This window comes from Chelmon rostratus, chromosome 3, assembly GCF_017976325.1.
Source record: "Chelmon rostratus isolate fCheRos1 chromosome 3, fCheRos1.pri, whole genome shotgun sequence".
Lineage (NCBI taxonomy): Eukaryota > Metazoa > Chordata > Actinopteri > Chaetodontiformes > Chaetodontidae > Chelmon > Chelmon rostratus.
In genome coordinates this window covers 8,215,634-8,229,082 of record NC_055660.1, presented here as the reverse complement: position 1 = coordinate 8,229,082, position 13,449 = coordinate 8,215,634, and the positions used below count along the sequence as shown (strand labels likewise).

At 40.5% G+C, this 13,449-nt stretch overlaps 2 protein-coding genes across 5 annotated transcripts; one reads left to right on the top strand and one right to left on the bottom strand.

Annotated features, from left to right (window-relative positions):
• Positions 1–641: 641 nt before the first annotated feature.
• ube2kb (ubiquitin-conjugating enzyme E2Kb (UBC1 homolog, yeast)) lies at positions 642–7,382 on the bottom strand. Its single transcript, XM_041933719.1, has 7 exons — positions 6,948–7,382; positions 5,952–6,045; positions 5,786–5,844; positions 3,891–3,973; positions 3,682–3,781; positions 3,405–3,533; positions 642–3,029 (listed from the first exon to the last, which is right to left on the bottom strand). Exons 1-7 carry the CDS (start codon positions 7,008–7,010, stop codon positions 2,955–2,957), a joined length of 603 nt encoding a protein of 200 aa, XP_041789653.1. The 5' UTR covers positions 7,011–7,382; the 3' UTR covers positions 642–2,954.
• On the top strand, positions 6,298–12,857 carry smim14 (small integral membrane protein 14). Of its 4 annotated transcripts, none has more exons than XM_041933724.1 (5): positions 6,298–6,345; positions 9,903–9,998; positions 10,889–10,937; positions 11,080–11,234; positions 12,557–12,857. In XM_041933724.1, the coding sequence occupies exons 2-5, from the start codon at positions 9,924–9,926 to the stop codon at positions 12,593–12,595; spliced, it is 318 nt and encodes a 105-aa protein (XP_041789658.1). In that variant the 5' UTR covers positions 6,298–6,345; positions 9,903–9,923; the 3' UTR covers positions 12,596–12,857. The 4 variants fall into 4 exon arrangements, with proteins under 4 accessions (XP_041789658.1, XP_041789657.1, XP_041789654.1 ...); XM_041933723.1 differs by lacking the exon at positions 6,298–6,345 and adding an exon at positions 6,772–6,829; XM_041933720.1 differs by lacking the exon at positions 6,298–6,345 and adding an exon at positions 8,300–8,455 and having other exon boundaries at positions 12,557–12,850.
• The last annotated feature ends 592 nt before the right edge of the window (positions 12,858–13,449 follow it).

Here is a 13,449-nt window from a genome sequence, read left to right as displayed (position 1 = left end):
TGTGCAGATGTACTGGCACCTAAATTTTATAACCTTTGGTATGTTTAGGTTTCTAACTTTGGTATGTTTAGATGCTTTAGCTTGGTTATAGCATCACAAGGCCAGAAAGAAACCTTGGTGGCGTCTGAACTGCCAACTGTAATGCTTTTGACGGCCTTTTGATTCAGTTCCTGTGTGTTTATGGACAAACTTAAGCTGGCACACAGTTCTGGACTGAGCTCTGTTGCTGCCTCATCCTCTAGACTGGTCAGGGGCTCTGAAAATTGAGCTGAGTTTCAACTACTTTTTTGTTTTTTTACTGCTGAGGTATGAAACAGTACTTCACTTCGGAATGCATAAATGATATATTACTATACAAATATGTGTTCAGGTTTTTGTTCACCTTTTACAATTATATATTTTTTGTACTTTTGTCAGTTATTTTGTTGGGTACAGCCTGCTCTTAAGCATTGAGTGAATGGAGACCTTGCAGGTTGTGTCGAGTTATTTTTTCGATGTAGTTAAAGTATGCCTATTCTCATGATCATATTTAATTTTTTTCCAGAAAATAAATGCTTTTAGATGTTACCGTGCAGTGCATTTGTCTTGATCACCGTGTTTGTGCAGTTTTCAAAAACCAAGAGACACATCAAACATGAGTTTCCACTTTTTTTTTAATCAAAGAAACATGACACTGTCACAATAAATAACCATGCTTTTTATACTGCTGATGCTTGCTTCCAAGGAAACAAAAGAGGAAAATAAGTCTCAATCCAAATGGAGAAACTGAGATGCAACAACCCCTTTTTTTTTAATGCTTCGTCATCGTGCAATATTGTACATAGTGAGAACACTGGGGAGGAGTGGGGGCCTCTTTTCCTTTTTTTGTCCTTTCTTTTTCTTACAAAATATAGATCCAGCCATCAATGGTGCACACTAGTGATGAGATGGCTCTTTATAAAGAACCTGGCTATTTACAAGTATAGGAGATGGTGTGTGCATCATCCTACCCCCGACTATGAACTCTTATTTTTTTTGGCTCTGACTGGACACTGTTCACCGTCAGTGGAGAGGGTGCACGATAACTCCATGTACTGTTGTAATATGCCACTGTGCTGGTAGGGACTGAGCTGGAGGGCAAGCAAAAGGAAGATGGTTTCTTTAAAAAAAACACACACACAAAGGCCATGTGTGAGGATTCATCAACACCCCACTTCTCTTTATGCTAAGCATTTCTTTACAGTCCATGGACCTCAAAAAATGTGTGAAAACACTGTGTAAGCCTACTATCTGCTTCATAAGATAACAGAGGAGTTCCAGCCTCTTTTACTACTCATAAGAACATCATTCAAAGACAACCTCAATGAGTATTTTATTTGGCTGTGTGGTAAAGCAGAATATAGGACGTCACTTACATACCTCTATGGCCAAAGTTACGATTACGTACTGCTGGATTGGATCAGTGATTAGCTATATCGCTCCCCCCTCTTAATGATCAACATCAGGACTGAGAGGGTGAGCGGATCCTTAACCTGCAGCTGAAAACAGTGCCTGTGGTTGAGACCGACTGCTCTGAAATGAGTTCAAAACAAAACCACAGCATTGCAAACTCAAATCCTACACGACATTGAGAATCACACGTTTCTTCCTTGAGGCGTGTCTCCTGTCAGCGCCAGACGAATCTGTTCAGAGCGGAGGAGAACATTTTCCAGCAATACTCGTCAAATCAACAGAAAAGGCTTTGGTTCCCTACAGATATGAAGCCAAAGTGGGCGTGCTTGAGTAGCTTGCCGAGCAGAGGTTCTCCGTGTCTCTTTCCGCAGCTTAGAAAGAGTCTCGCGAGTTCCACAAGTCTGAAGGGATGTTAAATCGAACAGACACCCCATCACCACATCATTTGGCCAAATAAAATAAAGGCAGCACAAAACATGCAAGGACATCAAAAGACACAGGGTTGGACTGTGGGGCAGCAGAAAAGGTGGCATGTAATGACCTTCAGGGGCCTGAGCTGGCTGTCACCTCCTCTGCCATTAGGGCCAAAGTGGCAAAAGGAAAAAAAAACAAAAAAAAAAACAACAGGACATTCAGAGGGATTTCTCGTGGATCACAATAGCATAAAAAGGTATCTCTCCATATAATTGTAAACTAGGCATAGTTTATATTTAAAATAATTTGTTTTACAATGCCATGTAAGAAAAAAAGTATATCCCCATTGTATTTTCAAATTTACACGCATCTATTTACAGATAACTGTTTTTCCTTCTGTGCACGTGTGCAGATGTTTGAGGACTTCTGAGTGATCTTTTCGAATTGTACAGAGAAAAAAATGTGTACATCCAAACCTCTGCAGATGATTGAAGCATCTATGATAAACTGTTCAGGAAAAATCCATCACACTGCTCCTGCAGAACACTATCCGGTCAAGTTGATTTAGTCCAGCTAGACCTTTATAGCATTAATGCTCCACATAAGAGAATAATCTGACACAAGGATCAACTGGTTGCTGCAAGGAGTAGATGCTGATGTACTGTGAGAGCAGTCTGCAGGATTTCCTTTACATTTTACCCTGGAAAATCCAGACAATGGCAGTTATTCCATTCTTTGCAATATTAAGGAACACAAATTTGTGAAAAAAAAAAAAGTTTTAGAGCCAATATGACTAAAGGGCATGGAAGACAAGATGCATGACTGAATGTTTTTGGTGGCTTAATACAAGGATGAACATTTTGAGATAGTGGCAGAAGAGACTCAGCATAATGAACAGACGCAGACAGGCAACAGGGTGGTGTGCATATTGGCGATTGTGGTGCTACTGGTGTTGACCTTGTAGCGAACAAACTTGTTCTAAAAGAAGGCTCAGACTGCTGTGGTGAATGGTGTGCTGTCTGCGTAACAAAAGGCAATGGTGGAATGGTGCCGGGGTGGAGCTGATGCTTTGATGAAGGGAGTTTGGGATCCTCACACTTTGCTGGGTTTCAGTTGCTGAGGAGCAGCTCTGTCGCCGTTTCCACATCCCAGGATTTTGAAGACAAGGCCGCTATTACTGCATTCTGTACGCGAGGGGGAAATGGAAGTAACGGTTATTGTAGTCCGTGCATCATTTGTGATATCACATGAATAAAACCTGTAAGTTGCCTGAGTCCAGGCTGACGTCTTCATCTCACTAACAGTCCAAAACTTGAAGATATTCAGTTTACTGTCACAAAAGACTGACAAAAAACTGAAAATATTTACACTTGAGAGGCTGGAATCAGAAAATATATGTCACTATCGCTGAAAATTTACTCAAATGATTAATTCTCTGTTGATCGAGTAATCCACTCATCGACCAGCCGTTTCACCTTTACTATTGAGCAAACGCCCCCACCGCCGCCATGCATGTTCAATATACTGTACAAACATAGAAAACAGAAAGTGGTTCTGACCTTATCGAAGCCCATGGCACAGAGTTTCTCTATTTTGCGTGTGTAGTCGGGACTGGAGACAGGAGCGTCTGCATAGACGTGAGACCACAGCCTTGCAGTCTGTTTGAACATGTCTGGGTTCTGCTTATACTGAGGATGCAGAGAGAAAGCTCTGTAAGTATGGTTAAAAAAAAAAAAACAGCAAACAGCGATGGTGGACAGAGACACAGACTGTGTCTTTAGATGCCTACGATGGTCTACAGATGATTATGAATAAATATGACATCATCTTTCTCACCTGGTTTGCTACTACTGCATCCTGTGGATCATCTGGTTCTGCTGCAGCGAGGAGAGCCTGTAGAGACAACAGCACCGTCCGCAGGGTCATAGCAGCTGCCCTGGGTGAGGCAGATTAAGAGTTGGAGCAGATAAGTGGAGTGATGGTGTTTGAGACACACTGGAACAGTGAGTACAGTGGGTCACAGGGTTCAGATTCGTCTCACTCACCACTGGTCTTTTAAAATGTCCAGACATATTGCTCCTGTCACAGAACTGATATTAGGGTGCCAGATCTTAGTGATGAAACGCACCTAAAAAAGACAGGTGTGAGAGGTTATCTGGATAAAAAAAATGGTATTGCAGAGAAAAGACAGCAGAGTGTGGGTTACAGTGGGTACGTTTACATGCACTGCTATGCTGGTTTTGAGTCGTATCCTTGTTTTGTCATGACGTGATTGCCCAGATTAAAAAAATATGCACCAGATACAATTTAGGCTGAACTTGTGAGGCACTGTTTCTAAAATCTTTGCATCTGTACAATCTGATATATATATAATTAGTAGAGGCCCTGTGCTTTTATCATTTGGAAATGTGACCAATAATTTATGACCAACAATATTAGATTTAGATTGATATCTCCTATCTAAAATTGTTTCTCAAGCACGCTCTCTCATCTCCACTGCTGTCATTGGTCGAGGCCCAGGCATGTCAAGGCAAGTCACAGTAAAGATTGACATGCAGGAGGAAGCAGAACACATTCCACCAAATTCCTACAAATCGTATGGCAAGACTTGGGAAGACACTTCGAACATGGACAACTTGAAACTATGACAGTGAGACTGGTGTTTCCAGCAGCATGTGACAGTTTATCTTTTTACATCTCAAAGTAGTTATGAAAGACCTGTTTGTAATGAAGGACTCTTTTAAGGCAAGACTGAGGCCCGGGTTTGTTTTATCTTTTGTTTTTTGCACTACAAAGGACTTATGAAAAGTCCTGTTTGTTAAAGGGTCGAGTGTGTTTTTAGAGGTCAGAAAGAAACAGAAAGTTTAAAGAGCATAAATGAGATGCTTACTCAGCTGTAGTACTAGAGAAAAACGGAAAAAATGTAACTTTTTTTGGTGACTTAATGGTTTGCTCAGAAGAGAACCAAAGAAGTAATCTTTGTACCATATTGAATTGCAAAGCATCATATTATTTTGCATTGTATGGAAGCGCATCGTACTGCGTTGAATTTCATTGTGTTGAATCACTTTCTTTCAAATCGCGCTGCATTGCAATAGTGGTGACTCGCATTGCATTGGTAGTTGCTTCATATGTATCTTTAATGTATTAGATTGTTAGCAAAGCATCAAGGTGTGTATCGCATCGGCCTCAGTGATGGAGATGCACATCCTCATTGAGTAGGGTTAGGCAGTATGATGAGAACATCGCAATAGGATACAAATGTGTGTACCGTCAAAGATTTTGTCATAGTGTTCATGGCATCATAGCTGTCGCTTCAACAATTGCATAATGCCAATATTGGATCTGGAACAACCAGCTATTCCTCTCTGGTTACTTTATCCACAGATTTTTAAGAAGCTTTATTGTATCAACACATCTATCAATATTGCAACCAAAAGTTACTGGCCATCACCTCTACATTTGAGATATAATGTTCACATGAGACATCAAGTTTCAGCTTCCTGTACATATGAGCCCGGCAGTATCCAGGTTCTGATCGTCAGTGTGCTGGCGTTTCTTTGACTCCTCGTCTCAGAACCTCTGTGGAGTTTTTAAGCACTATCAGGCTCTCTTTCATTTTAGCATGCAGATTGTAACATCATTGCATCATATATCGCAATAATTCTCTTTTACTGACTAAATACCACGTAAGTAGAGTTGAGTGCACATCTGTGCACATGAAAAGACAGTGATCAGAAACCTGAGAAAGGTGTTGAGAAGCCTGCTTTCTATTAAAGTAGGTCAGATAGCATATTCAGCTTCTGCATAGCCACATGAAGAAAACCAGAACATGATGTCAACTCCAAAGCCATGATGCTAACCACAATTATATTGTGCATGAAAATGCAATCAAGAACTCACTCAGCCAGTACCAGCTGGGAGATAGTGAAACACATACCTTTGGCGGGTTAAAAGGATAGGTTTCTGGGATTTTTATTTCAAGCTGATATCTGCCACCTTGGAAAGCAAGAAAAAAACAAAACTCAGTAAAATGTTTTGGCAGGACAAATCATTAGCAAGTCTTGGAGGAAACATCTTGTTATAATGCAGGTGAGTGACAGTACCTTCATAGGGTGTATCTGGAGGACCTGCTATCTCCCCCCTCAGTTCTGTAAAGTTCTCATCCACCAAATCTACTTTTATCTGGTTTTTACTTGTCTGTGGGTTGGGACAAATGAGAGGAACACAATGAATTACCCTATTTTATAGACAGCTCTCAGTCTCTGTCAAGCATGAAACCACACTCATTTACAGGCAAACGTATACGCAAAGAAATGGTGGGTGTCAAAGGAAAGGCACTGCAACTATCGCTTTCTCTTTTTTGAAACAAGAAGTTGGTTTGTTATAGAGTTCTCCAGGACGCAGGGACATCTAAATACGTTAGCCACATAGGTAGCTTGCTAGTAGAGGCAAGCTAGCAAAAGTTAACTACAAACCCACAATTGCAAGACTTCACAGGTAGTAGGATGACAAAACACACACTTTAAATGACTGCAACCCTTCTTTATTGAAGCCAACAGCTGATCCAGGTCTTATTCATTTGTTCAGTTAGTGGACGTTGTAGCACAACAACACTGGCTAATGCTAACTGTGGATGAGATGTCAAAATAACGTTAGCGAGCTAAAAGCTGAAAACCCGAACTGTCGGTAACTACTTTACGTTAGTAAACAGCTACGGTACGTTACATGGGGCGTGTGCTACAGCTCGTATAAGGTAGGCTTATTTTAGTTGGGTAATTACCCAAAGGTATGCGGTATTGTTTGTTAAAAACAGAGGGCCTGTCAGCTGACAAAGCTGAGTCCCCGGTGTTTCCTGATCACACCCACCTGACATAACAGGAGAGGTTGGACCAGACATTGATCTCAAGCTAAAGCTAGCTAAAGTTCTCCTGTTTAGGCCTGACCTGCAGCAACACAGGAGTGGGACCTGACGATAGCGGAGGTAATTTTGGGGTCTCTGTCATAGCGGCTACAGACACTTAACATCAGAACTGAGTTATAACAGACAAAAAAAGAGCTGAATCGAAGTAAAAAAAAAATAGCTAATAACATTACCGCACCTCTTCGCTTTTGAGAACTTCTTTGAACTCCCGCTTGATCCTTTGGACCGCGATGTTAGCCATGGCTGCGTGTGCTCAAGTGCTGCTGCCTCGAAGCAAGACCCGGGGCCTCTCTCCCTCTGGTGTCCGTCTGTGTGAGGACTGCCCGCGCGGTGCCTTTTACAGTCACGAAGCCGTCGTTTCACTTTCACCGTCCACCGCTGCTTTTCACCACAGAGGCAGCTCGCCGTCACCGTCGACTGCCTGCCAGCCAGCGTCGCTCGGTCCAGAACATACACACACACGCACACACACAGCGCAGTTAAATGGAGCACGCACTGGAAGTTTCATTAATGAGCTCTGGTACTGAGGTTTGCTCTATGCTCTTTTGAAACTTGCCTTCAGGACATTTCCCATCATGTGCTGAACACATCTGATCTCTCGCACTGGTGACTAGCACCTTCAGTCACCAACAGGATTTTACATCTGACTGTGATGTGTTGTTGGGATATTAGGTAATGTTTAATGTAATTATTATCATTATTATTAAGGAACAAAATACAAACGTACGTGAATAAAGCTGCCAGGTCCAACGGTTTCTTTAGCTGTCACTCCTTACATACCTACTGATACTTCAACTATTTACAGTGCACATACTTCATGTGTGGGACGTCTGTTTAACTTGAACATTTCAAGAATGACATTTTAACTTCTGTCATGGTTGAGACATCATCTGGCTTTAAGTTGCTTCTTCAGAGGTGAAATAAATTAACCAATTTCTGTAGTGGATTGTAACTAAGTACTGTACTGGAATATATTTTGAGGTACTTGTGTTTTACTTGAGTATTTTATTTGCTTTTGCAGCATTTAATACTACTTTATTGCTCTAATTCACAGACATTTCAGTCGTATGGTATTACTACTTTTACTTAAGATTTTAATTAGATGTTATTCCATGTGATAAAAAAAATCTGACTGACTTGCAGTTAGCTAGGTTTGTTGTCAGATATTTGTAGTGTGAAAGTACAATATTTATCTGCAATGGTTTGTAGTAGATGAAGATAGTTGAAAAAATTGAAATACCATGGAAGTACATTTTCAGATTTTGTACTTTTTTAAGTACAGTATTTGAGTAAATGTGCTTCCACCACTGTGTATTTGGTTATACAACTGTACAGATGTTAGAATTTGTCCATCTGCCTCTGTGTAATGATAGGCAGCTGGACTGTTTGTTTACAATCCAGACGCTATAATCGTTTCTTATAGTGATTGGCTTAAAGGGCCCGCCCATCAAACATTTGCACCAATGAGAGACGTTTAATGCGACCCGTGCGCCTTTACCCCACACACCTTCCCCCTGAGTTCCCGGATGTCAGTCGTGAAGAATAGCTGGTTGGCTCACGTGCATCAAACAAAACACAGACGGTGGGTTGACATGTTCGCAGACTAACGGTTCCAGTGGACAACAGCAGTGCAGCCCAGGCCATTTACTAACATCTAACCTTTCCTCAACATTCACAAAGCTCGAAGTAAGTCGTGTTTCGATGCCTTTTGCTGTCACATCTGTGTCCAATCATGCGTTCATCATGAACAGTCGAAAAAAGACAACGACGTGAGTTTTCTCTCCGTTGGCTGACTAGATTAGCAAGAAGCTAGTCTGCGTCAACGTAGATTAATTAGTTCGAGAGCAATTTTATGTGAATGCAAAACTCCACGGTTGGTTAATTGGAAGTGTTGATAGCTGCCCTTCAATGGCTTTCAGCAGGGCCGAAATGAGATGGCCACTTCGTTTTGTTCGTCACTTCAAAAATATGCAGGCAGCCACCCTTGGAAAATATAACGTGTACATGTACAAGTGAGTTTGTACATGTCAGTGTTGATTTGAAATATAATGGCAGTCAATTTTTTCCTGCAGTTTATATTTTACTATTTTGCGGTCAAGCAGAGTAGTCGTTACTTTAATGTGCAAATTCTCACATATATATACTGAAGACATCGGTAGCCTCACAAGTCGGTTAAAATATGGTTGACTTTTACTTTATTGTAGTATAGACCGGAGCTATACAAGTAAATGGACCAGTTTGTGTTGTAACAGTGACAGTCAACATAACATGCCAAACGGCAACATAAGGTCCCAAGACATTCCAAAAAACATCTTTTTTATTAGTAACAGTTTGTTTTTCGACCGGAAAATGTACTACTCTGTGCATATCTTGGTCACTATTCTTTAAAGAAAAATAAGTTTATGGATTTCGTATGAGAGATGTGTTGAAGGTTTGTGTGTTAAGTTATATGTTAATGTCAAAGAAGGACGCCCGTGCAGACATCTGTGAATTTGATCGTACCATGCCAAGTCATTTGTTAATACGTTTTTGCTGAAATATTCTGCAATACTATCTTTACTCTCAGAGCAATAATTGCTTGCTTTCACTCTATGTTGAGCTTGCATTAGCTTCCTGTGATGATGTCAACCAATCAGCTAATTTTCTGTGTTTATGCATCAATTCTTTGGCTGTCTCTTATCTTCTAATGGGACTCATATCTAGTGCTATATTGAAGACAGGTTCACCATAAAGTCAGACCAGCTCAGATTTAACACGTTAAAAATACATGTACAGCACCAGAATTAACTCATAGTAAATATTCCATGTCGTTCAGAAATGCCTAATTTGAGTTAAAGATCAAGATTATTTCCATTAAGACAAAGCTGAACGCTTATCAGTTAGTTTTCATTTAGATGATTTATTTTGCATGTCCTGCCAAAATGCAAACATAAATAGAGAATTGTTACAGCCCTCATTCATAACAAACTTGTTAAGTTAGATGACTGTCCTTAACTGGGTAGTCTCCTCCCTTTCATCCGTGTGTGCCTGTGAAACAACAATGCAGCACACCACTGGCAAGAGGCAGCATTAGGTTTCTCTCTTTTGTCCATGTATGTCCTAGTTGCATACAGTCCTTTTGTCTTTTTCCAAGGCGAACACTGTGTGGTGAGGAATGGCAGAGGGAGGCTTTGACCCGTGTGAGTGCATTTGCACCCATGAGTATGCGATGAGGCGCCTCATCAACCTGGTAAGTCATGGAACCAAAGGGCTTTCACTGTCACTTGAAATCCTAAGTGGCAGACTTGATTATAAAACAGTTGAGGTGCAGGTAAAGGTCAAAGTATTACAAGTATATAGCAGCACAAAGTAAAATTATCTCCCGAGGTTGAACACAGGAAGTAAAGAGATTAATGTTAGAAACAACTAGCAAGTAAGCGAAAGTATGAAGAGAAGTAAATGAACAGCTGACTACGAACACTGAGCCAACATATCCTGGTTCCTGCTCAGTGTTAGTCTTGAGATCCTATCAGTGCAGCCATGCAAAGACGTCTCCCTCTGTTGCACTGCGCACTTGGTACTTGTTAAATATTCTTTGGCTCTTCTTAATGGAACTTGTTTTGTGAAAGATGTGGTGAAAATTATTGAGAGAAGGTACATGAAAGCAGGAACACAACTTGTATATACAACTTGTGTAACTTGCATGGTGAGCTGCAGTTGGCTCATAGCTCGAAGCCACCCTGGGGCTGATTTGCTTGTAGTAGGAAAGGGTGTTGTCAAGAATTTGCACAGCATTGCTGTTGAGAGCTACACAGTATCTTTTAGGAGGCAGCGAGAGCTCTGGTGGTTGCTTTGCATCATCCACATGTGAATATGTGCTGTTGGTACTAGTAAGATGTTGATGGTACATATATTTGTATGGTTAATGTAACTGGGAACTCTTGAGGTGTATGTTATAAAGTTATTTCAGCAGTGTGTTTGTAGATGACTTGTATTTTCTTCTCTCCAGATGAGGGCAGTGGTAACCAGAGTAAATTGGTCATCTTCCAACAGAGGAATGAGTAATGTTATTTATGACTACTCTTCTCTCACTCGTCTTTTATTACATCTACTTTGTTCCTTCTTTAATTCCTCTTTCAGCTCAGGCAATCTCAGTCCTACTGCACAGACACAGACTGCCCTCAGGAATGTATGTATGACTACTTCAGACCTTGTATTTCTTTTATAGTGTCATATCATGTGTATGCATTGGTGCACTCCAAGCATGTTCTCAAATCAGAAATGTCAGTGTTGATTATATGTGTGAAAAACAAAGATATGTTTGTTTTCAGTGCCAGGTCCCAGCGGGCCGGTCGGCGGAGGAGGTGACCTGACGCTGCCCATGGTTCTGATTGGATGGATGGTGCTGGCTCTGCTCCTGTTCCTGCTGCGCCCATCCAGTCTCAGGGGTCCCCGTCCCACAGGCAAACCTCCTGGACCCCACAATGTCAGTATTGATCACACACCCACCTACATAGCAATAACATATGAAGTATTGGTACAGTACTGCTCTGGCTTTGTATACTGGGACAATTTACCACAAAGTTAGTTTACTTAAAACCAGTTTTGCATGGTTCTGAATAAGATACAATTTTCCTTTGTGGTTATTTACAAAGATAAAAATTGTGGAAAAAAATGTTATTTGCTGCACGCTTATTAAGACTTGTTTGATTTCTTGTACATGTAGAGCTATTTACTGCCTTGTTTTCAAAGATTTAAGTTTTGAGAAATGTGCAGAAAAAATTAATTCATATGCCAAAATGTATTGTCACAGTTAAAAAGAGAAACAAAAGCATTGCACACAGCATTCACTTCACTCGCGTTGTGGTAGTGCAATACTCAGCCCATAAACATATATGATCATGGATCTTTTATTACCACTCATAAGAGGTTTCAGCCCCATGAAGTGCTAAGCGAAAAACATTGCTCTTATCATGTATCGTATATCAATAAGTGCTGAATGTGCTGTCACTACCACAAATATTTGTCTATTTTAGTTAATGTTATTGATGATGTGTCATCACATTTTATTCTTTTATAGCCCCTTATTGACTGTAGACATTTTCACTTGTCATAGGAGGAAATGGCCACAGCTGTTACTAATAACATTAACAATGGCTTCTGGTCTATTCAAGTGTGACAGTGAGCCAGCATGCACAATACTAGAACCCTCAAACTGGAGCAGCTAAATGGAATTCAGCCATCATTCATTTTAGTATTTAGGCATGGGCTTTTACTGTAACACATTCAAATTGTCCTCTATTAAAATCAAACAAATGTGCAAACTTTGTGCTGTTTAAATGCCAGTTGTCATGACCAGAGGCATGCTGCTACATTCATGCAGGCAGCAGACATTTTTTGGTTTGTTTGACTTTCTTTTAGTCAGTGAACTTTGATTTTGTAGCCATTATGTATTTTTGATTTGAATTTAGACCAGTATGTTTCAATAATTGTTTTTTCTATGCTAGTCACGTTGCTGCAAAGCAGAAATAATTTCTGCAGTGTCTCTGTTTGAAAGTATTTAAGTCAATATTTGTGAAGATGAGCAATTCTTTAAAGTACTAATGTTTATTCTGTAATGTGATCTGGAGCTGTACATTAACAGTCACTCAGACCCTAGATGTATACAACCAGATAAACATTTACTGATGTAATAAGTTTACTAACTGTTGTCACAGAATTGTCTTCAGGGTGATCTCCCGTAGCATCATCATTCATCATTCATCATTCTGTTGCAAAGGTTTCATATCTTCTTGTCTCGGTTTGCAGAGCGATAGAAGAGAGCCTCCAGCACCACCTATTGACTAGCAGTGGAGCCAGACGACCAACACTCACCCACCTGCTCTGACTGGAGCTGCACAGTTAGCTTGTAACTCTGACCAGGTCGGCGCCATCTTCCTGTCAACCTCTATTCAAATATCTTTTTCTATTTCTTTTCTATTTTCTGTGCTAATGCAGTTATGTTTTGGGATGGAGCTGTCAATGATTCCTATTACCAGAGCCCAACTGATGCTAGATTGATGAGGCCAATACAGATATGATACTGTATCTTAAAGTTACAAAGGTCTGATAATGTAGTTGTTGTTGTTGTTGTTGTTTTTTTTTTTACATAAACATACAGCATTAACAGTTTTGGCAAATACTTTTCAGCTTTGGTTATTTTTGACAAAGAAATGTGAGTAAGGCAGGATAATTTACAGTCATAAAACTTTTAATCAGGAAAATGAAAGGTTTCAGAACTATCAGCAAACACAATTATATATTAAGAAAATGTTAACAAAATGTTTTGTTTACCAGCAGACTTAAACACTGATGCAATCTATCTGTGATGAGCCAATTTTGACGGACCGACAATATCAGCATGTTGATGTATCAGCCATGCTCTACATCTTTAATCAGAAGGTCTGTTATTGTTGTGAGTCAGTCTCTAATCCCAGCTCTGGTGTCAACTTATCTGTGGAAACTCAGACGGGAACTCAAAATGAAGGAATGCGTCACATGGGTTGGGGGAGAAGGGAGGGGACGCGGCGAGTTCCCTCTTGGGCAGTTAAATTTCTCTCTTGAGTGCTTGCTGAGTCATGAAGGGTGACGGCGGGTTCTAGTGTGGCTCTCTGAAACATTCCGCTCTTTCCACTTTACAACTCTAAACAGTGCCAGTAATG

Coding starts and splice junctions, on each gene's coding strand:
- ube2kb (XM_041933719.1), bottom strand. CDS start 7,010: ATGGCTAACATCGCGGTCCAAAGGATCAAGCGGGAGTTCAAAGAAGTT. Junction 6,046..6,947: donor AAGTTCTCAAAAGCGAAGAG/GTGCGGTAATGT, acceptor CCCAACCCACAG/ACAAGTAAAAACCAGATAAA. Junction 3,534..3,681: donor ATGCAGTAGTAGCAAACCAG/GTGAGAAAGATG, acceptor CTGCATCCTCAG/TATAAGCAGAACCCAGACAT.
- smim14 (XM_041933724.1), top strand. CDS start 9,924: ATGGCAGAGGGAGGCTTTGACCCGTGTGAGTGCATTTGCACCCATGAG. Junction 10,938..11,079: donor CACAGACTGCCCTCAGGAAT/GTATGTATGACT, acceptor GTTTGTTTTCAG/TGCCAGGTCCCAGCGGGCCG. Junction 11,235..12,556: donor AACCTCCTGGACCCCACAAT/GTCAGTATTGAT, acceptor CTCGGTTTGCAG/AGCGATAGAAGAGAGCCTCC.